At 38.2% G+C, this 16,581-nt stretch overlaps 1 protein-coding gene across 3 annotated transcripts in view; it reads right to left on the bottom strand.

Moving 5' to 3' along the window:
* INO80D (INO80 complex subunit D) overlaps positions 1–16,581 on the bottom strand; it is a 45,601-nt gene that overhangs the window by 20,920 nt on the left and 8,100 nt on the right. For all 3 annotated transcript variants that reach the window (XR_010783912.1, XM_066553101.1, XM_066553102.1), the window contains exons 3-6: positions 15,251–15,346; positions 14,897–15,143; positions 8,661–9,412; positions 5,498–5,606 (exon numbers count right to left, since the gene is read on the bottom strand). Coding sequence is in view for 2 of the 3 variants with exons in the window: in XM_066553101.1 (XP_066409198.1) it covers positions 5,498–5,606; positions 8,661–9,412; positions 14,897–15,114 (1,079 nt within the window). In the remaining variant the exon portion in view is untranslated. The remainder of the gene's footprint in view (positions 1–5,497; positions 5,607–8,660; positions 9,413–14,896; positions 15,144–15,250; positions 15,347–16,581) is intronic.

The following is a 16,581-nucleotide window of genomic DNA, read 5'->3' as shown; positions in this document are numbered from 1 at the left end:
CAGCTAACAGCTGATACTGATTTCCCCTTGCTGCAGAGTTGCAGTTGAGTTACGGTACAATAATAGAGAAGAAATTCATATTTAACTCAAAGATACTGAGGGAAAGATCAAACCAGGGCTAAGCAATGACCGGAAGAAGGACTAATCCAACTCTGTGTTGGCTTAAGAAAGCCCTTCTCCTCTCATTTATCTTGGCTCTCTGAATGTCCAGGCACATATAAACAAGACCATCAAACCATGTCAACACATTCAGTTAAATGAAGTAAAAGTCAGTTAAATGAAACAGAAAATTATCACTGGAACTTGTTAAAACAAGGTCCATGAAGCTACCCAGAAGTTCTCCACAACAAGCACTAGTTTGCAGAATGAGGTATTTTTCATGGAGCAACAAAATGCATGTGCTGAATCTAAGCAGACTCTGTTTTTCCTCTAATTTTTAAAAACTCTGAGGTTTTCCTCCAATTTTTTTCCCATAGAACAGAGAAACTTTTTGCCAACTTCCCTATTTGTAACACACAAAAAAAAAAAAGGGCAGGAGAGAGAAGAGAAATGCAAACAAATGAAACAAATGAAGCAAATCAAAAGCTGGCAATGTTCAGAGCCCATGGGACTGCAGGAGCTGACACCCAAACCTGCACACAGCAAAGGAGGCCACCACTGAGACACAAGAGACGTGAAATACCAACCATGATATTTACTAAATAAAGTAAGATCCAGAAATGCAGACAGCAGATCTGTCCCTGAAAGACAGTATGGTGAAGACCTACTTTCTTCTCTGCAAACTCTGACTCTATTTACATGCAGGCCAAATGGAAGAGACTGCAGCCATCTCCACTGAGGCTTTCCACAAAAACCTTTGACACAAATGCATGTTTTTGTGAAGATTCATGTAAAGTCAACCATACTATGTATTTTGTCTGTTAAAACAATTTACAGCTTATTTTCTAGAAGCATAAATTACAAGTACTTAAACTCTGCAATTACATGCTTAGCAGCAAATACAATCTATGTTAAAAATATTTAACATATGCAATGTTTAGAATATTTTTACATTGAAAATTAAAATAAATACACTTTTAAGATCTCTTAGGAAAGAATGATTACTGGGGAAAACTACCTGTTTAGAAAAAATTGACTGTGGGCTATTTAATTTAGATTTTCCTTTTCCAATGTATTACTAAAGGAGGAAAACATAGATAGCATATCTATTTATTGGTAGGTTTAATATCTTAAGATATTTCATTACTGCTCTGGGCCAAGACTTTTAAACAAAGTAACTGATTTATTTTTAAATATGGTTAAAAATTAACTTTAAGAATACCAGAAGTATTCCTTAGGGGAAAGAAGTTACTTTCATGTGAAAGAGTGTTTTTTAATATACATTTCTCAATATTTGAGACTTTTTACTTCTCTCACATTGAAAGAGCCAGAAAAAATGACATTGTATGCTAAAATATTTTTGATCCTCAGTTTATGAGATCTTTTTAAAAAACAGATGAAGACATATATCAAAGGTATAGAAAGAAACGCCTGCAGTGTGCAAAGGCTTATTTTGAGCCAAAATTTCTAAAAGCCAGTTTCTAAAAACCTGTCCAGAACTTTGTTCCCAGGCCAGTAAGATTAGCCAAAACATTTATATGTTTAGGTTCAAAGAAACCTAAAAATATCAAAATAAAACCTTTTTTCTTCAGTAGGCATGAAAATGAAAGATACTTTTATTGTTGCTCTTTCATAAGCAAGTTTGCCAAATTCTATTTAGTTTATTTTCCTAAGCTGCATATAGAACTTCTGAAGTTCAACTTTACGTGTGGCATTTCATTTTTACAAAGAATTCTGAAAGTGCACACAAGCCATTTGATAATCCAAAATGCTTTCTCCCAACCTTTCCCTTTCAGACTGTCATGTGGAAACATCAGGGGGATTATTGCTGAGTGTTCCTGAAGAAAACAAAGACAGCACGAAGCAGCAGAAAGGAAGAGCAAAAGGGTGAGCAGCCAGGCACCACCAGGGAACGAGGAGAACATGCTCTCTATTCTGAGACAACCCAGCAACTATACTTCAAATCCCTCCTTACAGAGTGTTTTGAAGAATCTTCCCTTCTTTCTTTTAGTTATTTTACTTATTGGGAGTTATTAAATCCAACTTTTGACAAAACAATGTTGATATTTAATCCTTTGAGGGAGGTGGTATGAGGAGGGACTCATACTCCTTTTTCAAACTTGCTACTTGAAACGTTTGCTTTATCTATATTTCAGAGTATGAAGTGAAAAAATACTTTGTTATAAAGTTACTCGTTTTCCAGCACTTTCTAAGATACCAGAGTCAGTAATCAAATAATCCAGGGGGAAGCTTCAGTAATCTGCAGCAGGGAACAGCCCCTGCTTGCTCTCCAAATTGCTGCTCCCACAAGGGATTCCTCCCACCCCAGCAACCTTCTCTGCCAGCATCCAGCCTGCACCGTGCCCACTGCCAACTCCTGTGCTATTGGAACTCAAACATTTGTGCCTGCCTCGAAGCACTGTGTCCTGAACTCCTGGGACCATAGGAACACAATTTTTCAAAATTAAAGCACAGAATAATAAAAGCAAACATTTGGCCTGCGTTTCCACAGATGATTGCAACAGTATGAATTTTACAGATTAAAAGGCCAGAAGGCAAGTGAACCAAAAAATGTACTATTGTTGTCATGGTTTAACCTCATCCAGGAACTAAGTACCACAGTGCTGCATGCTCCCTCTCCCTGCATGCTCACTCTCCCTGCTTCCACCAGTGGGATGGGGAGGGGAATCAGAAAAAAACCACCTTGTGGGTTGAGCTAAGAATAGCTTACTAATGAAAACAAAGTAAAATAGACTACTACTATTTATTGTAATGAAAAAAAAAAATTAATAAATAAACCCCAAGAAAAACAAGTGCCTTATACAGTTGCTCAGCACCCACTGACTGATATTCAAGCAGCAATTGGCTCCCCCCACTTTATGTCCTGGCCAAGATGTTCCAGGCTGTGGAGTATCTCCTTGGCCAGCTGGGGTCAGCTGTCCCAGCTGTGCTGCCTCATGGCTTCTGGTGCACCCCTCTCTGGCAGAGCCCAGGGAAATTAAGTGTCCCTGACTTAGGGCTAGCACTACTTAGCACCAGCCAAACCATCAGAGCGTTATCAATGCTGTTCTCCTACCCAACCCAAAACACAGCACTGTGCCAGCTGCTAAGGAGAAAATGAACACTATCCCAGCCCAAACCAGGACACTGTTAAGACAATAATTTTAAACAAATCTGGTGATTTTTTGGGAGTTTAAGAGCAGCTAGAGTATCACACAAGAAGTTCAACAGAGGTTTCTCCCACAATCACACAAGCAGAAATGCTGAGAAGCAGCTGCACAGTGAAGCAGAAATTAACTGTTCACATTCTTTCAATAGTCTATTCTGAAAAGCATTACTCTCACTGTCTTCCATGCAGTCAAAAGGAAAAAGACAGAATGCAGTCAGCTGGTGGGGACCACAAGCTCAGACACAAAGAAACAGAAAAAAGAGCTTTAATTTTACTATGAAAACCAGCAAGCAAATCCCCTAAGTTTAGGTCTTTAGTTTAGATGTCAAAAACAAAAAGTTTTGGGTAATAATCTCCATCAGTTTTCTGATAAAATAAGCCCCCAGAATTCAGAGCTGTAACAAGTCACTGGCTGACTTTAGGAGGCACCAATCTGTACCACCAGATCAGCAGGACAGAGTCATTTTGACAAATCAAATCTCCCCATAAACAGCCTGAACTAATTCATCTTCAGCAGCAGGCAGACCACACTGCAGAAGTGTCAAAGTGAAACATTTCAGGTAATAAAAACCACTACAGAAGTTTGCAGAATAGGAACTCGAGTTTTAGAAGGTTGACATCAAGTGACTGCTTATCCATGGCCAAAATTAGTAAGGTTGTTGAAGAGCTAACACTGAGCAGGCTGATGAAGTACAAAAGCAGCCAGTTGCATTCAAAAATTTATCCATCATGGATAGTTAAGACAGCATTTAACTGAGGTGCACAGAGTGCTAGAATGGAAAAGAAAATGTCAAGACAAGGTATTATTTTCTCTCAGTATGTGAAAAGAGTAGGAAGAATCCAAAGGAAGTTAAGACAAATAGAAGACAAAACACACAGACATGACCTTTATAAGTTCACAAAAAAATAGGGATCTATGGAAGAATCAAATGTCAAAGAAAGAAGAGTGTAAGGGAAGTTATTTAATAGATATATCTGCTGTGAAAAATTATGTATGATTTAGAAGTCTGAAAGTCTGTCCACGATTTCCCAGAACATTTTATTTAAAAGTTGCCTTTTAAGTTAGAAGTAATGTTTGTGAAAGGTCACTCTAAAACTGCTGATGCCCTAAAAAATGGCGGTCGTTCATAATAAAAAAAGACTCCTTTATTTTAAAAAAGTGAAGTCTACACTCTGCTTAATAGCTTTGATTCACTGAAGGCTCTTAATACTTAGCATCCTGGTGTGTGTCCTGATGAGAGAGATACAGCTTTGTGGTTCACCTTGAGGATAATCTTCAGAGATGGCAGGAAATTCTAGTAAGTTTCAGAATTTTCAGAATGTAACAACAAAATAAGGCTTCATTAACATCATTATTCTAAGCATGATAGCTAAAAACTAAAAAAATAGGGGAAAGTTGTAGAATCAAAAAGTCCAGTTGCACATTGAATGAGAGTCATGTTACAGAAACTATAATCAAATTCTAGTGAGACCTCAATTTCTTTGTTAATGACATACAACAGTATTACAATATTGCACCTGGGATGCTTTGTTTTAATTGTGCACCTTCAAATTTACATTAGTAGACCTATATTATCATATCCTGCTCTAAGTTTAGATTTATGACTTAGCAGTATATAGAGAACATCATAAGCCTTTCTGCACCAGCAGTTAATTCCTGCTCTGTTTATCCTTTTGATCCCAAGCTCACAAGCTTCCTTCCAATGCTCACAAGTACTGACAGAGGTTTATTCAAAACTTAATTATGAAAAGAAATACCATGGCCTTTTAAAATCCCCATTAAAACAATAGCCTGCATAATTATTACAAGAATTAATGAGTAAAATGTAGCAAGTTTACTGACAAAGTTATTAACAACCAGTAGGAAAGACAAGAAACCAATAACAACCCCATTTGATTCTAATTCAGCACCTCCAATCATCAAAGCACACAAGTTCATGAATAAATCCCACTAAACTCAATTAAATTCAGGCAAACAAGCTTAAATCCTTTCCTGATGCATCCTTCTGATAGCAGACTGCACAAAGGTCTCTAAGTTAGCTGGAAACTGGGACAGAAGGCGACAAGCTGTTCCATAGCTCTTACAAACAAATGAGTTCAAACAATCCTTTGTTTCAGCAAAACACTTGAACAAGTGCTTAGGTTCCACTGACTCCACTTGAAGTGAAGCTCACATTTACATGATTTATTCCATCAAGGCCAGCATGAATACTAAAGAATCATACTCACTCAGGTCTCTCATAGCCGAGGCTTTCTCGGATAGACCACGCGACCTGGTAAGGGGAGGTTTGCTCTGAATCCTCCAACTCTTCTCCACTGTCTTCAGACCAATCCAGCCCTAAGGGAATTGAAAATATGGAAACTGGATGAAAAGAGCATCCACCTCATATAAGCCTCTGAGCAACCTTTGGCACAAAAGATAAATGTACAATATAGTTGCAAGCGTAATTATGTTTGATTAAATTATGCAGCATTCTCAATTATGCAGGAAAAGCTACAGTAACAGCTCCACTATAGTGTGCAAATAGCATGCACTGATTTTTATCATAACTGAATTTTCCTTTTAAAATTCTTATTGGCTTCTTTACCCATAAACAGTGCAAGAAAAATCACCAACTATCTTACCCGCAGAGAAACACTAGTTTTCATAACCAAGTACAAAGTAAGAGAGAAGTCCCTGTCATGAAGAACTGACTACTTGGAAATTTTAATACTGTATGATCTAAATAGGCCAATTTCATTTCTGTTTATATTCTGACCCCCTTTCTGCACCAAAACATGGAAGAATATGAAAACTGGAAGACACAGCAGCAGGGACAGAGATAGATACACAGCTACCCAGGATGTTCCTCTGCTCAGTCTCTGTAATTGCCTGCCAAATGCACATATTAGTGGGAAGAAAGAGCTAAAGGGAGACATACAAACACTCCAGCACTTTCACCAAGCAGCATGTTTTCACTTAATGATGATGCACTATGACCAACTTACAGTGTGCTCCAGCAGCCTCAGTTTGGCCAGAAAGCAGCCAGTAAGTTCTCAGGTGGAACATTTTATCTGGAGCTTCGTCTTTTGGTTTTTTTCCTATTATCTCTCACGCACCCAGTGAAATTCTTGCCACTTTATTGCAGCAGGTGGGATAAAATCCCATTCCTGCATTTACAAGCTAGCATTCTTTGCTTTTTCATTTCCTTGTGCACTCCTTGAAAATTGATAGAGTTAAGGAGCATTTCATTGTTGCTAAAACTAAATTAAACAACTATATCTGAGATGATTCTGAAGTCAGATGCTTTGAATCTGGGAAATGCATCAGTACTTGGTCAAGCACTTTTAGAGTTAGAGACACACACACATAAGCTTGGAGTAAAATTATCAGGTAACTCTTCATCATATAGAATCAGCACTTTAACATAAACCACTGATACCAGAAACCCAAATTTTCATGAACTTCAGCATCCTAAAAAACTTATTTTTTATTTTTATTTTTTAAGACTTATATTTGAACTAAATTAAGATACCTTAAGACATTTGATAAAATGCCAGAATTATACTTTCAACTTAAATGTTTCTTTTTCCTGTTGTCTCTTCCGTAAAAGAATGAAAAAACAACTTAATCATTCCATAAAGATGTCCACAATTGACAACCACATAACAAATTGTTTAAACCCTAAGTTTAAAAACAAAATCAGAAACTGAGTTGTTTTGCTTCTCCTGGGCACTGCAAAAAAGGGAGGAATAAAATCTAATCCAGATTCAACTGTACTGACACTGAAGACTGCAGTTACATTAATATCCAATTACATGGCTCTGATGTTGGTACACATAAAACTGGCTTAATCTTTCGAAAGATTCTCTAGTGCTGCTCAAATATAGAAAAGAAATCCTGAAATTTTCTGATCTGGCATACCTAGTCTTTAATATTAAGGCTTATAATGAATAAATAACAAATAAATTTTCCACAAATAGATTTTGTGTAATTAATATGTAAATTCTTTTACTTTGTTAAATATAAACTGTTCTACATGCATCCACATAGTTATGCACCTGCCTAGCTGTACATGTATAGGTCTAACTGTTTTTTAGTTTTACTATGCCTCTTTTAAATGAGCACATATTCTCTTCACCAGATGAGAATGTTGAACATTAAGCACAGAAAAGGATCTTTCTACAGTCTTTCAAAACACAGGTCACTTTCTAAGGTATTGCGGACTGTGACACTCAGAAATGCCTCTAGAGCTGCCATCCCTCTAAAGACCTGCACTATATACAGGACCATCAAAGCTGTTTTCTGAAGAACAATTTCCTTTGGAGACATGATACTGGATGCTAATTATCTCCTGAACAAATAGTCAAACTATCCCATGAGTGCCAAAGGGCAGATCTTCACAGCAAATTAAGAAAAAGTTAATTGAAATTGCAAAAATTACAGATGCTTGCAATTAAATAAGACATTATATAGGAAATGTCCAGGTTTATCTGAAGTCTTTTTTTGTTTTAAACATCATAAATGGTGTTCCTACTTATATCACACAGAGTCACATTTCCTTTTCCCAGCCAGTATTTTACTTGTTAGAAATGTACAGTCTAAAACTAAGCAGAAAAGTAACTTGGGAGGGTGAGGAAGATAAAAAGGACAGATAGGTGTGCCTAGGTCTATATTCACAAGACAAATCAGCCATAAGGTCAGTTGCCTTTTCAAAGCTTACAGAGCACTATTATAACACCAATTTGGCTATATTTGCTCATATTTTCGTAAGCAGCTATTGATCATTATATGTAAGGGGGAGAATATTTCTGCACGGTATGGAGACAAGACTTCACCCTTCCAACTATCTTCTGGAACAATGCTGCTCTCCTGAAGTGGTCTTTTCCTATTGTTCATCCATAGACATAAATATGGCCCAGTCAAGAAAAATTCTCATGTGTTCCAATTTTCCAATTAAGTCAACTGGAACTTCAAATATGCAGAGATTGATGGCCACACTTTCACTTATATTCATTATGTCACGTGCACTTATCACACACCTAATGTCCCAATCTAACTTTGTCCACTCATGTGGTACTGCTGTGTCACATTTACTACTCAAGTTGCAAACCTTCTACGTAAGGTCTCTACAACCCAAACAATGTTTTCTACACCTCAGTTTGGTTTCTCAAATGGTTAACAGAATGTTAAGAAGAATAAACAACCAAAATGCCATAAACCATTTGGGATGGGTCCAGGCATTCCCTTCATGGACAATAGAGCTAAACAAGATGCCAAGAGATTACCTAGCTCAGGGTTATTTTGTAAGGACCGCACAGGAATTCAGGACAGGGCTAGGAAGACATTCCCATTCAGTCTTTTGGTTCCAGGCTAAAACATATGGCTGCAGTGCATCTGTGACCTACTCACCTAAGTGAGGAAACAGATCAGTGTCCAGCTGCTGTTTTCGAGTGCACAGTTTCACCAGTCTCTGGAGCCGGCTCATGCAGGACGAGTGTGGAGGGAAGGCTGTGGCTTTCATCAGGACCCGGTCAGTCCTTGGCGGGTCCGTGCCAGGAGCCCTGGCGGGTGGCAGGAGAGGCAGAGGTCTCTTGTTGGACAACTGCCGCGCTTGTGCTATAGTGTGTGTGGTGGGTGCCACTCCCTGCGTTGGTAGGCTGGTGTTCAGAGGTTGAGGTGACTTGCAGACTATGCCCTGCGGTAGCCCTGTCGGCTTTAACGAAGCTGATGAAGGTGGCAGATGGGAGTGCTGCTGCTGCTGCAGAGGCTGCTGCTGCAAAGGTGCAGGAATGGGGCTAAAGTGCTCTTGGCGAACTTTTAAAATCTCTGTCTCTCTCTGGCGCTGCCGGTTGTGAGCCAACTTGCTCTGCAACTTTTTCTTCACTGTTGCCCCTTTCTTTAGGTCATCATCCTCCTCATTGAAAGCAAAGGGGTCTTCTAATTCTGCCTCCAGGTAGTGGAGAGGAAGCCTTGCCCCTGGAGGGGAGAGGGACATCCCATCCAGTCCATTGGGCATCTTCAAGGCCAGGGTGGGCACTGTCAGACCGAAGGCCATGGCATCCATCTGATGCCTGACCTTTACCTCCTCTATGGGATCATTCTTTTTCTTCCTCTCCTTTTTCGGTATAAAGCCAAGTACCTGCAGGTGGCTGTTGCAGTACCTTTGAAAAGTAAGAGCAGTCAGTTATTAACTAAACTTCCCTAAGTAAAATCTGAAGGCAAGGCATCACTTAGGAGAAACTCACAGACACATTTCAAGCAAATATAAACAGAAGAGGTTTTATAAGAATTGTACACAACTTCTAATACAACAGATAACTGTGGTGCTCCCAAACCAACTTACACAAGCAACTATTTCTAATCTTAAGATATAATATTCTTCATTCATTATTCATAGGAAAATCACATACAGTCATTCAAAATCTTAAGTCTCTAATAGGGTAAACAGTCAAAATCCAAAGTGAACAAAACAAATGGACAGTCTGATATAAAAAGTAGCAAGAATGCAAGCCATTAACTGATCAGTTCAAAAGCTCCTAAGAAAAAGTACATTGAAGACTACTTCCTTTCATATGCTCATTCTTTCTACAGTGGAAGTAGTTAACATTTTCATCAATGCAAACATTATTATTATTATGATGAATTCCACTGTTGTAGGGAGCAGTTTCTTATAGGGACAATCTCAGTACATATCTATCTGCTATGAAAGATCACTATTTCCACTTACTGAACAAGTAGCATAAATACTTAAATTCTGTTTTAGTAGTTTAACATGATGAGTTTTAAAGCCAGAGGATTAGCTGAATATTCTTCAATAAAAATCTATCTTAAAACAAACTCTCTGCTGCTAGAAAACACTTACACAATGCCAGAAATATGTATATATACAATCCAAAAGCACGGATTTTAAGTTCTTCTAATACGAAAAACTTTCAAAGTCATGCTATTAAAAAAAAAAAGAAAGCGAGAAGGTCTTTGATATCTGTCACAAAAGTAAAAATAATTACAATTTATGCCACAGATTAAATACTAAAAAGTAAGCAATTAACTTTTGTTTGATTGGAATCAGTATGCGACAGAAATTTATGAACCATGATGTGATCCTTTCCCTGTACGCCACAAGCAGACACTCCTGCCTCTGTAGAACCCACCAACAATCAAAATTTGCCCTTGCAGAATCCCATCTATAATTTACAGCTTATGGATGACCAAAGATACAAGGAAAGAGTGATGCCTGCATCAAGGTAATGATGGACAAGATAATGAATAGAATACCATGAAGGTATTCTTTAAAATCGGATCAGTATGAATCTGAGAACAGTAAATTTTGTTAAAAAATAGGTTAACATTATATTATTCTGGTCTTTATGGAGCAAAAAATGGCAGAAAAGCCCAAAATAACCCCCAAAAAGGTTTAGCACTTCAGTTTAGTCACTTTCAACTTGTCGACCCATTTCTAAAGAAACAATGCATGAACAGCTCTAAAGGGTCCTTAAAAGGGAAAGCAAATTCATATATGCTGTTTAATGGTCTCCATATATGTATAGTTTCTTTCAAGAACCACGCTCCTAAGATTTCACAAATCAGAAAACACTGAAAAGCACTGCTACTTATTATTGCCTAAATAATTTCTTCATTACATTATGTTTTAAGTAAAAAATAAACCTAGATGAGGCAAGCTAAAAGCCAACAACTTGTGCAGTCCTTATTAGAACACACTGGAATACTGTAAATTCATACTGAGAGATGCACTTCTAAAAATAAAATTATATAATGAGGGCTCAATAAAGCTTCCCTTAAAGTCAACAAGCACTGTTTCCATATTTAAAATTAAGCCCTTTTTAAATATGTTGTTTGAACAGTTACCACGGCACTTTTGGTATGGCAGAAGAAAAAAACCAATAAACAGACTAAACAAACACAAGGGAATTTTTTTCCCTCTTATGCCAATAAAATGCATGTTCTACTCAACACAAATGCTTCCCTAATAATGTCCAGAAATTAAATTACTGTCATCTTGTGCTTGTGCTGATGTGAGGAGGTAGAACTGCATAGTCTGTTTTCATTGCAAAAACAGTAAGAAAATAAATAGAAAAGGTGAATAAGTCTGTGGAAAGGTAATAAGCTTGCTAAAATTCTCTGAGTTTTGGCTAGTAAGGGTTTGTCTTGTTCATTTAATTCTAACAGAATCATTTTTATATGGCAGAGAATAAAGCTTTGGCTCTTCAGCTGACCATACTGCACCACTGAGAGCCAACTGGCTCCCCTGGACACAAACCCACGGATGCCAGGCTACAACATTCAGATTCCAGTACACACTGACTTGGCTCTGTGCTTTAGGCTCTGCCAACTCCCTGTCTTCCAGTATAACCAAGGCTGTTCCAGCTTGGACTAACAGGAGCAAGAAGAAACCAGAAAGAGCAGTTTAGTCTTCTCTGGGTAAAGCAGACTCACACAAGCAGTTTTGGCTAGGCATAGCTCTCACTAGCACCACTTCAGCCTTGACCATGTCATGCTCTTGCTAGCCCTGCACACAGCCAGGGGGGCATGGACCCACATTTCCTCATCCTGCACATTCCAGGATGGCTTTTTAGTCAGCCCTGACCTAAAGTGGCTCTGACTTCACGGGGTGCTGCAGAGTCTGCATTAGTAGTTCAAGCCCATGGAAGTCAGGTTACTGGGAAGACAGGAACTGAACCTGCAAGTAGCACAGTGCTTTTCACATAGCTCTGAGCACAAAACCCATTAGGGTCAAGCTGGTCCTACAAGAGCCAACTCCAACAAGCCTGTCTTAGAGGCTCAGTTTGTCACTTCTGTAACTTGTCTGTGAGTTATGCTCAGCTGACAGTATCACAATAAGTATCTAATACAGGGGTTGTCCCCTTCTTCAATCAGCACCAAAGGCACTTATTCTGTGCAGGTTATGTCAAATTAAGTCCACAAATATGGTGGGTTGATATCCATTAAAATTATCATAACATGAAGCACACAAAATGTGATGGGCTCTGAAGAATTCAGCTGGACTGTTTCCTGCATCCACTGGGAAGGCAAGAATTCAGACAGTCAGCTTTTCTACCTACAAATGCATTCTGCTTCTTAGTACACCCCAGTTTGGTATAAATTTCCACCTCTTAAAAAAGACCCAAACAAACTGGGGAGCAGCTTGTATATTAACAAAGAATTTAAAGATTCTCTTCAGTGAGGAGAATTAGAGACGAAATAGTGTTTAACTCAACTATATTGTAGTAAACCTATATTTAGAAATCAAGTTGCATTTCATTATCTTTGTGTGTATCTGGTTAAGAAATAAGTAGGAGATGTCTTCAGAGAAAAGAGAGATACAAAACCCATGTGTGTATCATCCCACATATATATATTCTCTAAAAAAATATAGTGAATAGAAAAATCAGACTTCAAATAAGGCAATGAAATCACATATATTAATAGATTTAATTTGTAGAATGTTAGTGGTTAATAAGAAATGTAATAATATGGCATCATATTAACCATCTTTGTGGCTGGTAGCACCTCATTTGTCTGGGGTCAAGTGATAATTCTTCTTAATTATCTGTGGAAAGACTTATGAAGCTTTTGGCATATAATGCGTGCATTGTCTTTAAATACTTTTTTTTAACAATTTCTAAAAGTATAAAAGAAGATAGCTGTCAGAGCATCATACAGCCTGCTTCTGATCCTGTACAGTTCCATGTCTAAAACTGTGACAAAATGACCATCTGACAGTAATTCTGTACACAGAAAATGAAAAGCTATGAGTGAAGAACTCAGACACTACAAACATCTTTATATTGAACAGAGTGTGAAAAAAGTCTTCTAAGAAACAGATACAGGTTTGCCTGCCAAAAAGAAGTTTAGAACAGTCACAGTCTTATCACTAGCATTCATTAAATGTTATTGTTAAAATTAAACTCTGCCCTGAGAAACAGTCTTTTAAAATATTCTTTCAACTATCACATCCTCTCATTTGAAATTAAAAGTTTATTTTCTCTTTCAGACACCTGCTGTCCTCTTCAAGTACTGTAATGTGACACTCGACATGCAACTGAATTATTCTAATATAACATACACCAGATGTCATGACCACACTTCACTTTAACTTGAGAAAAATCAAAAAGAACAAAGTGTGAACTCAATTCAAGGTGTAAAGAAAAATCACAAATTCCATGGGAACATATGAGACATAAAAAAGTGTCATTAAGTACTATTACTTCTATTGTTTTTCAGTATGACCCCTGGTAAACAGGAACTCTCTCAGTCAGCTCTTGCATCTGAAATTACAGCATACCATTTGTGCTAACAATTTCTATGATCATTTCTGTGAGCTTATTTCCAAAGAGCCTCAATTGTACAGTAGCAAAGAAACACTCACTGACTGTCAAATTACAGCTTCAAGTTATTCATCTTGTGCCATTTGAGCATTTGCCCTACAGCTTTTGACAAACATTCATGTTTTTTTCTCACTTCATCAGTCTCTTTAGCTGAAATGGCAGGTGAAGTGCAAGTTAATTTAGAGCACAGTCCAACTGTTGTTTCAGACAAGAGAGGGAGCTGTGAGCTGAGAAGGAAGTTATATGTAGGGCACAGTGGGAACACCACTAATAATGCAAAAGGTTAGTGAATGGCAGCTAATAATGTGAAAGGTCAGTGAATAGTGGCTTGATTTTTTTGGCATATTTTATTCATATTTTAGGTTTAAAAAAGCATTTCTACAAGAACAAGCCTCAGATAGTTAACACACATATTAATTAAACAATGCATTGCTGGCAATACCTGCAATGACAACTCTGAAAAATAAAGTCATATATTGATGGCAGACAAGATTAGACAAATTCTGCTATTTCAGCCTGAGCAGGACCAATGAGACTGGTGTTCAGGAAGTCTTAAGGAGCAAGGAAGAATGCCTTTGTGGTTACAGTATGGGCTGCAATTCAGGAAATCTGCTTTTAATTCCCAGCTTTCAACAAGTTCAAGGACTATATTTTGCAAGGAATTTAATACCCAGGCTATCTGGGCATCTTCATTTGGGCAGGGAGGGGGAAAGAAATAAGGGAAGCAAAGAAGAAAAGGAGTATGTGGCACTTTCCCAGCTGGCTCATCTGTTATCAACCAATACTTATTTATTCCAGTAAAACAATACTACAGATCAGTACCATATCACCAACACTGAATTGTAATTCTGGATTTGTCCCTACATGTCACTGGCCACCGTGTCCAGAACATAAGCATTTTCAACTACTTGTCCTGAAAAAGCAGATGGAAGTGTGCTTTTGGCACTGCTGGCTTAACAAGCAGGCCTTTCTAAGAGCATGTACTGTGAGTGACAAAGCAAATGAGTTAGAACAGCTGATATTGTGTAGCAGGTTTGATCCACAGTTTATAGTGAATTTGTGAAAAGCAGTGAACTCTCCCATAAACTTCCTTGGGATTAAGTCACTGCCCTCTCACTGAGTACTTGACTCTCACAGAAAATAAAATAAAGTTTACTGGTCTTAAAACAAAATTCTCAAAGGAACATCCTGGAATACAATTGACTCAGACCAGTCCCTCCCTCATCCTGAAACCAGGCAGCAACTTAAATAAAACGTCCCAGCCGCTTCCCACTTTGCAGAGAGGAAAGCAGAACTCACCTACGGTCCTCAGACTTGGGGATGGGGTTGGTGCAGCGTTGGCTGTTGTACTTGGCCACATATTCACATTGCTTGAAGGGGGCAGTCTTGTCCTCCAGAACGTGTCTGATACAGAAGGCGTAGCCGTTAAGTCGCCTCTGCTTGCACAGTTTGGGGCTATAGGAGCACAAGGGCTTATTGTCAACCTCAGAGAAGTGTATGTGTTTGCCTTCATACATCACGTGACTCTATTCCTTGTGAACATCAGCTGAAAGAACCAAAATATTGAGAAAAATCACATAAGGGAAGAAAAACTGCATTCAGTTCTAGGTTGTGTGTTTCATTCAGGCTGGAAAGAAGGATTCAAAACAATACCTGATTTTAAATCTTCTGCACCATGTCAGTGTTAAGAGAGAGCCCCAAGGACACCACTATCTTGGAATGATGATGAACCAAGATGAAGCAGATTGTCTAAGGAAAACATCAAAAGGGTCACTGTCAGTCAGAATAAAATAGATATTACTACAGTAAGTAAACAGGCACACGTAGTCACCAAGCCCGTGGTTCAGCTAGCATCCAATAAAACAACAGCACAATAGTTTTCAATCAGTAGTCACAGATCTTGGAAAACATTAAAGAAATTACTGGGGGAAAGAAAATTCTACTGCCACCACACTTAAATCACTTTAACAGAACTTCACTCATCTACCAGAAAGTGATTAGAAGCTACAAGTTGAAAAAGGTTAAGTGTCAGATTAGATCACTTGCTTTCATAAATCAAGCTGAAAGATGATTAACCCATTTGATTGCAGAGGGTTTACTTCAAGGTATCTTTGTTTACAAAACCACCACAGACTGTCTTTGCTCTGCAAAATTACTTTGCCAATCAGTGCAACAAAGCTTTTTTTAAAAAAAGCTTTCGTTACCACACCTGATGACCAGTCTTTCGGATTTTGTAGCTGCTTACAATTTCTGCAAGCATCCATATGCAGTCCTACCTGAGGTCATCATGGTTCTTCAAAGTTTATCCTACCTCACTGTACCTATTTTAGGGAAATACAGGCATTAATACCAGTCAGTACTCCCATGAATGCCAGAAGGGCTGAAATGTCAATTCAGCAAGAGGCTGGGATCCTACAGTGGTTCCTACAGTTCCCAAAGCAGGTTCCTACAGTGCAAATCCATGCAGCCATAAGGTACTTTTTCAGATCCCAACATTATGGATGTCTTTGGCAATAATCTTTTCAAAAAACCAAACAAAACTCCCAAACCATTCCAAAGTAGTGTCAAAAAAAAATTAATAGTACATATATTCTGCAGCTACTGTGATACACTAAGCTTAACCTGCAAAAGGTAGCTTTTATTCAGGAAGGTCATCCTGAAGCACTGGAATGAACTCTTTTGAGCACTCAGTTCAGTTTCATATGTGTTGTACAACAAGGAAAGGAATATTCATAGACATGATATTCAGGAAATATGTAATAAATTAGAGGCATGTGACAAATGTACAGATTACCACCTCAATGAAATTACTTGTTCCCAAGGCCCAAAATGGCAAGAACAGAATTGCAAAGAGGAAACCTACACGGACTTTGCAGGAAAGATGTACTTTCCTCTTGTAAAGGTACAAGCCTCCACTTTCTGCTGTAAAAAAGTACCATGAGAAAATGACAAAGCACTACAGCACTGGGGGATCTAGAAAACCA

Source organism: Molothrus aeneus, chromosome 7 (assembly GCF_037042795.1).
Source record: "Molothrus aeneus isolate 106 chromosome 7, BPBGC_Maene_1.0, whole genome shotgun sequence".
Lineage (NCBI taxonomy): Eukaryota > Metazoa > Chordata > Aves > Passeriformes > Icteridae > Molothrus > Molothrus aeneus.
The sequence above is the reverse complement of the archived record's forward strand: the minus strand, read 5'-3'. Positions and strand labels throughout refer to the sequence as shown.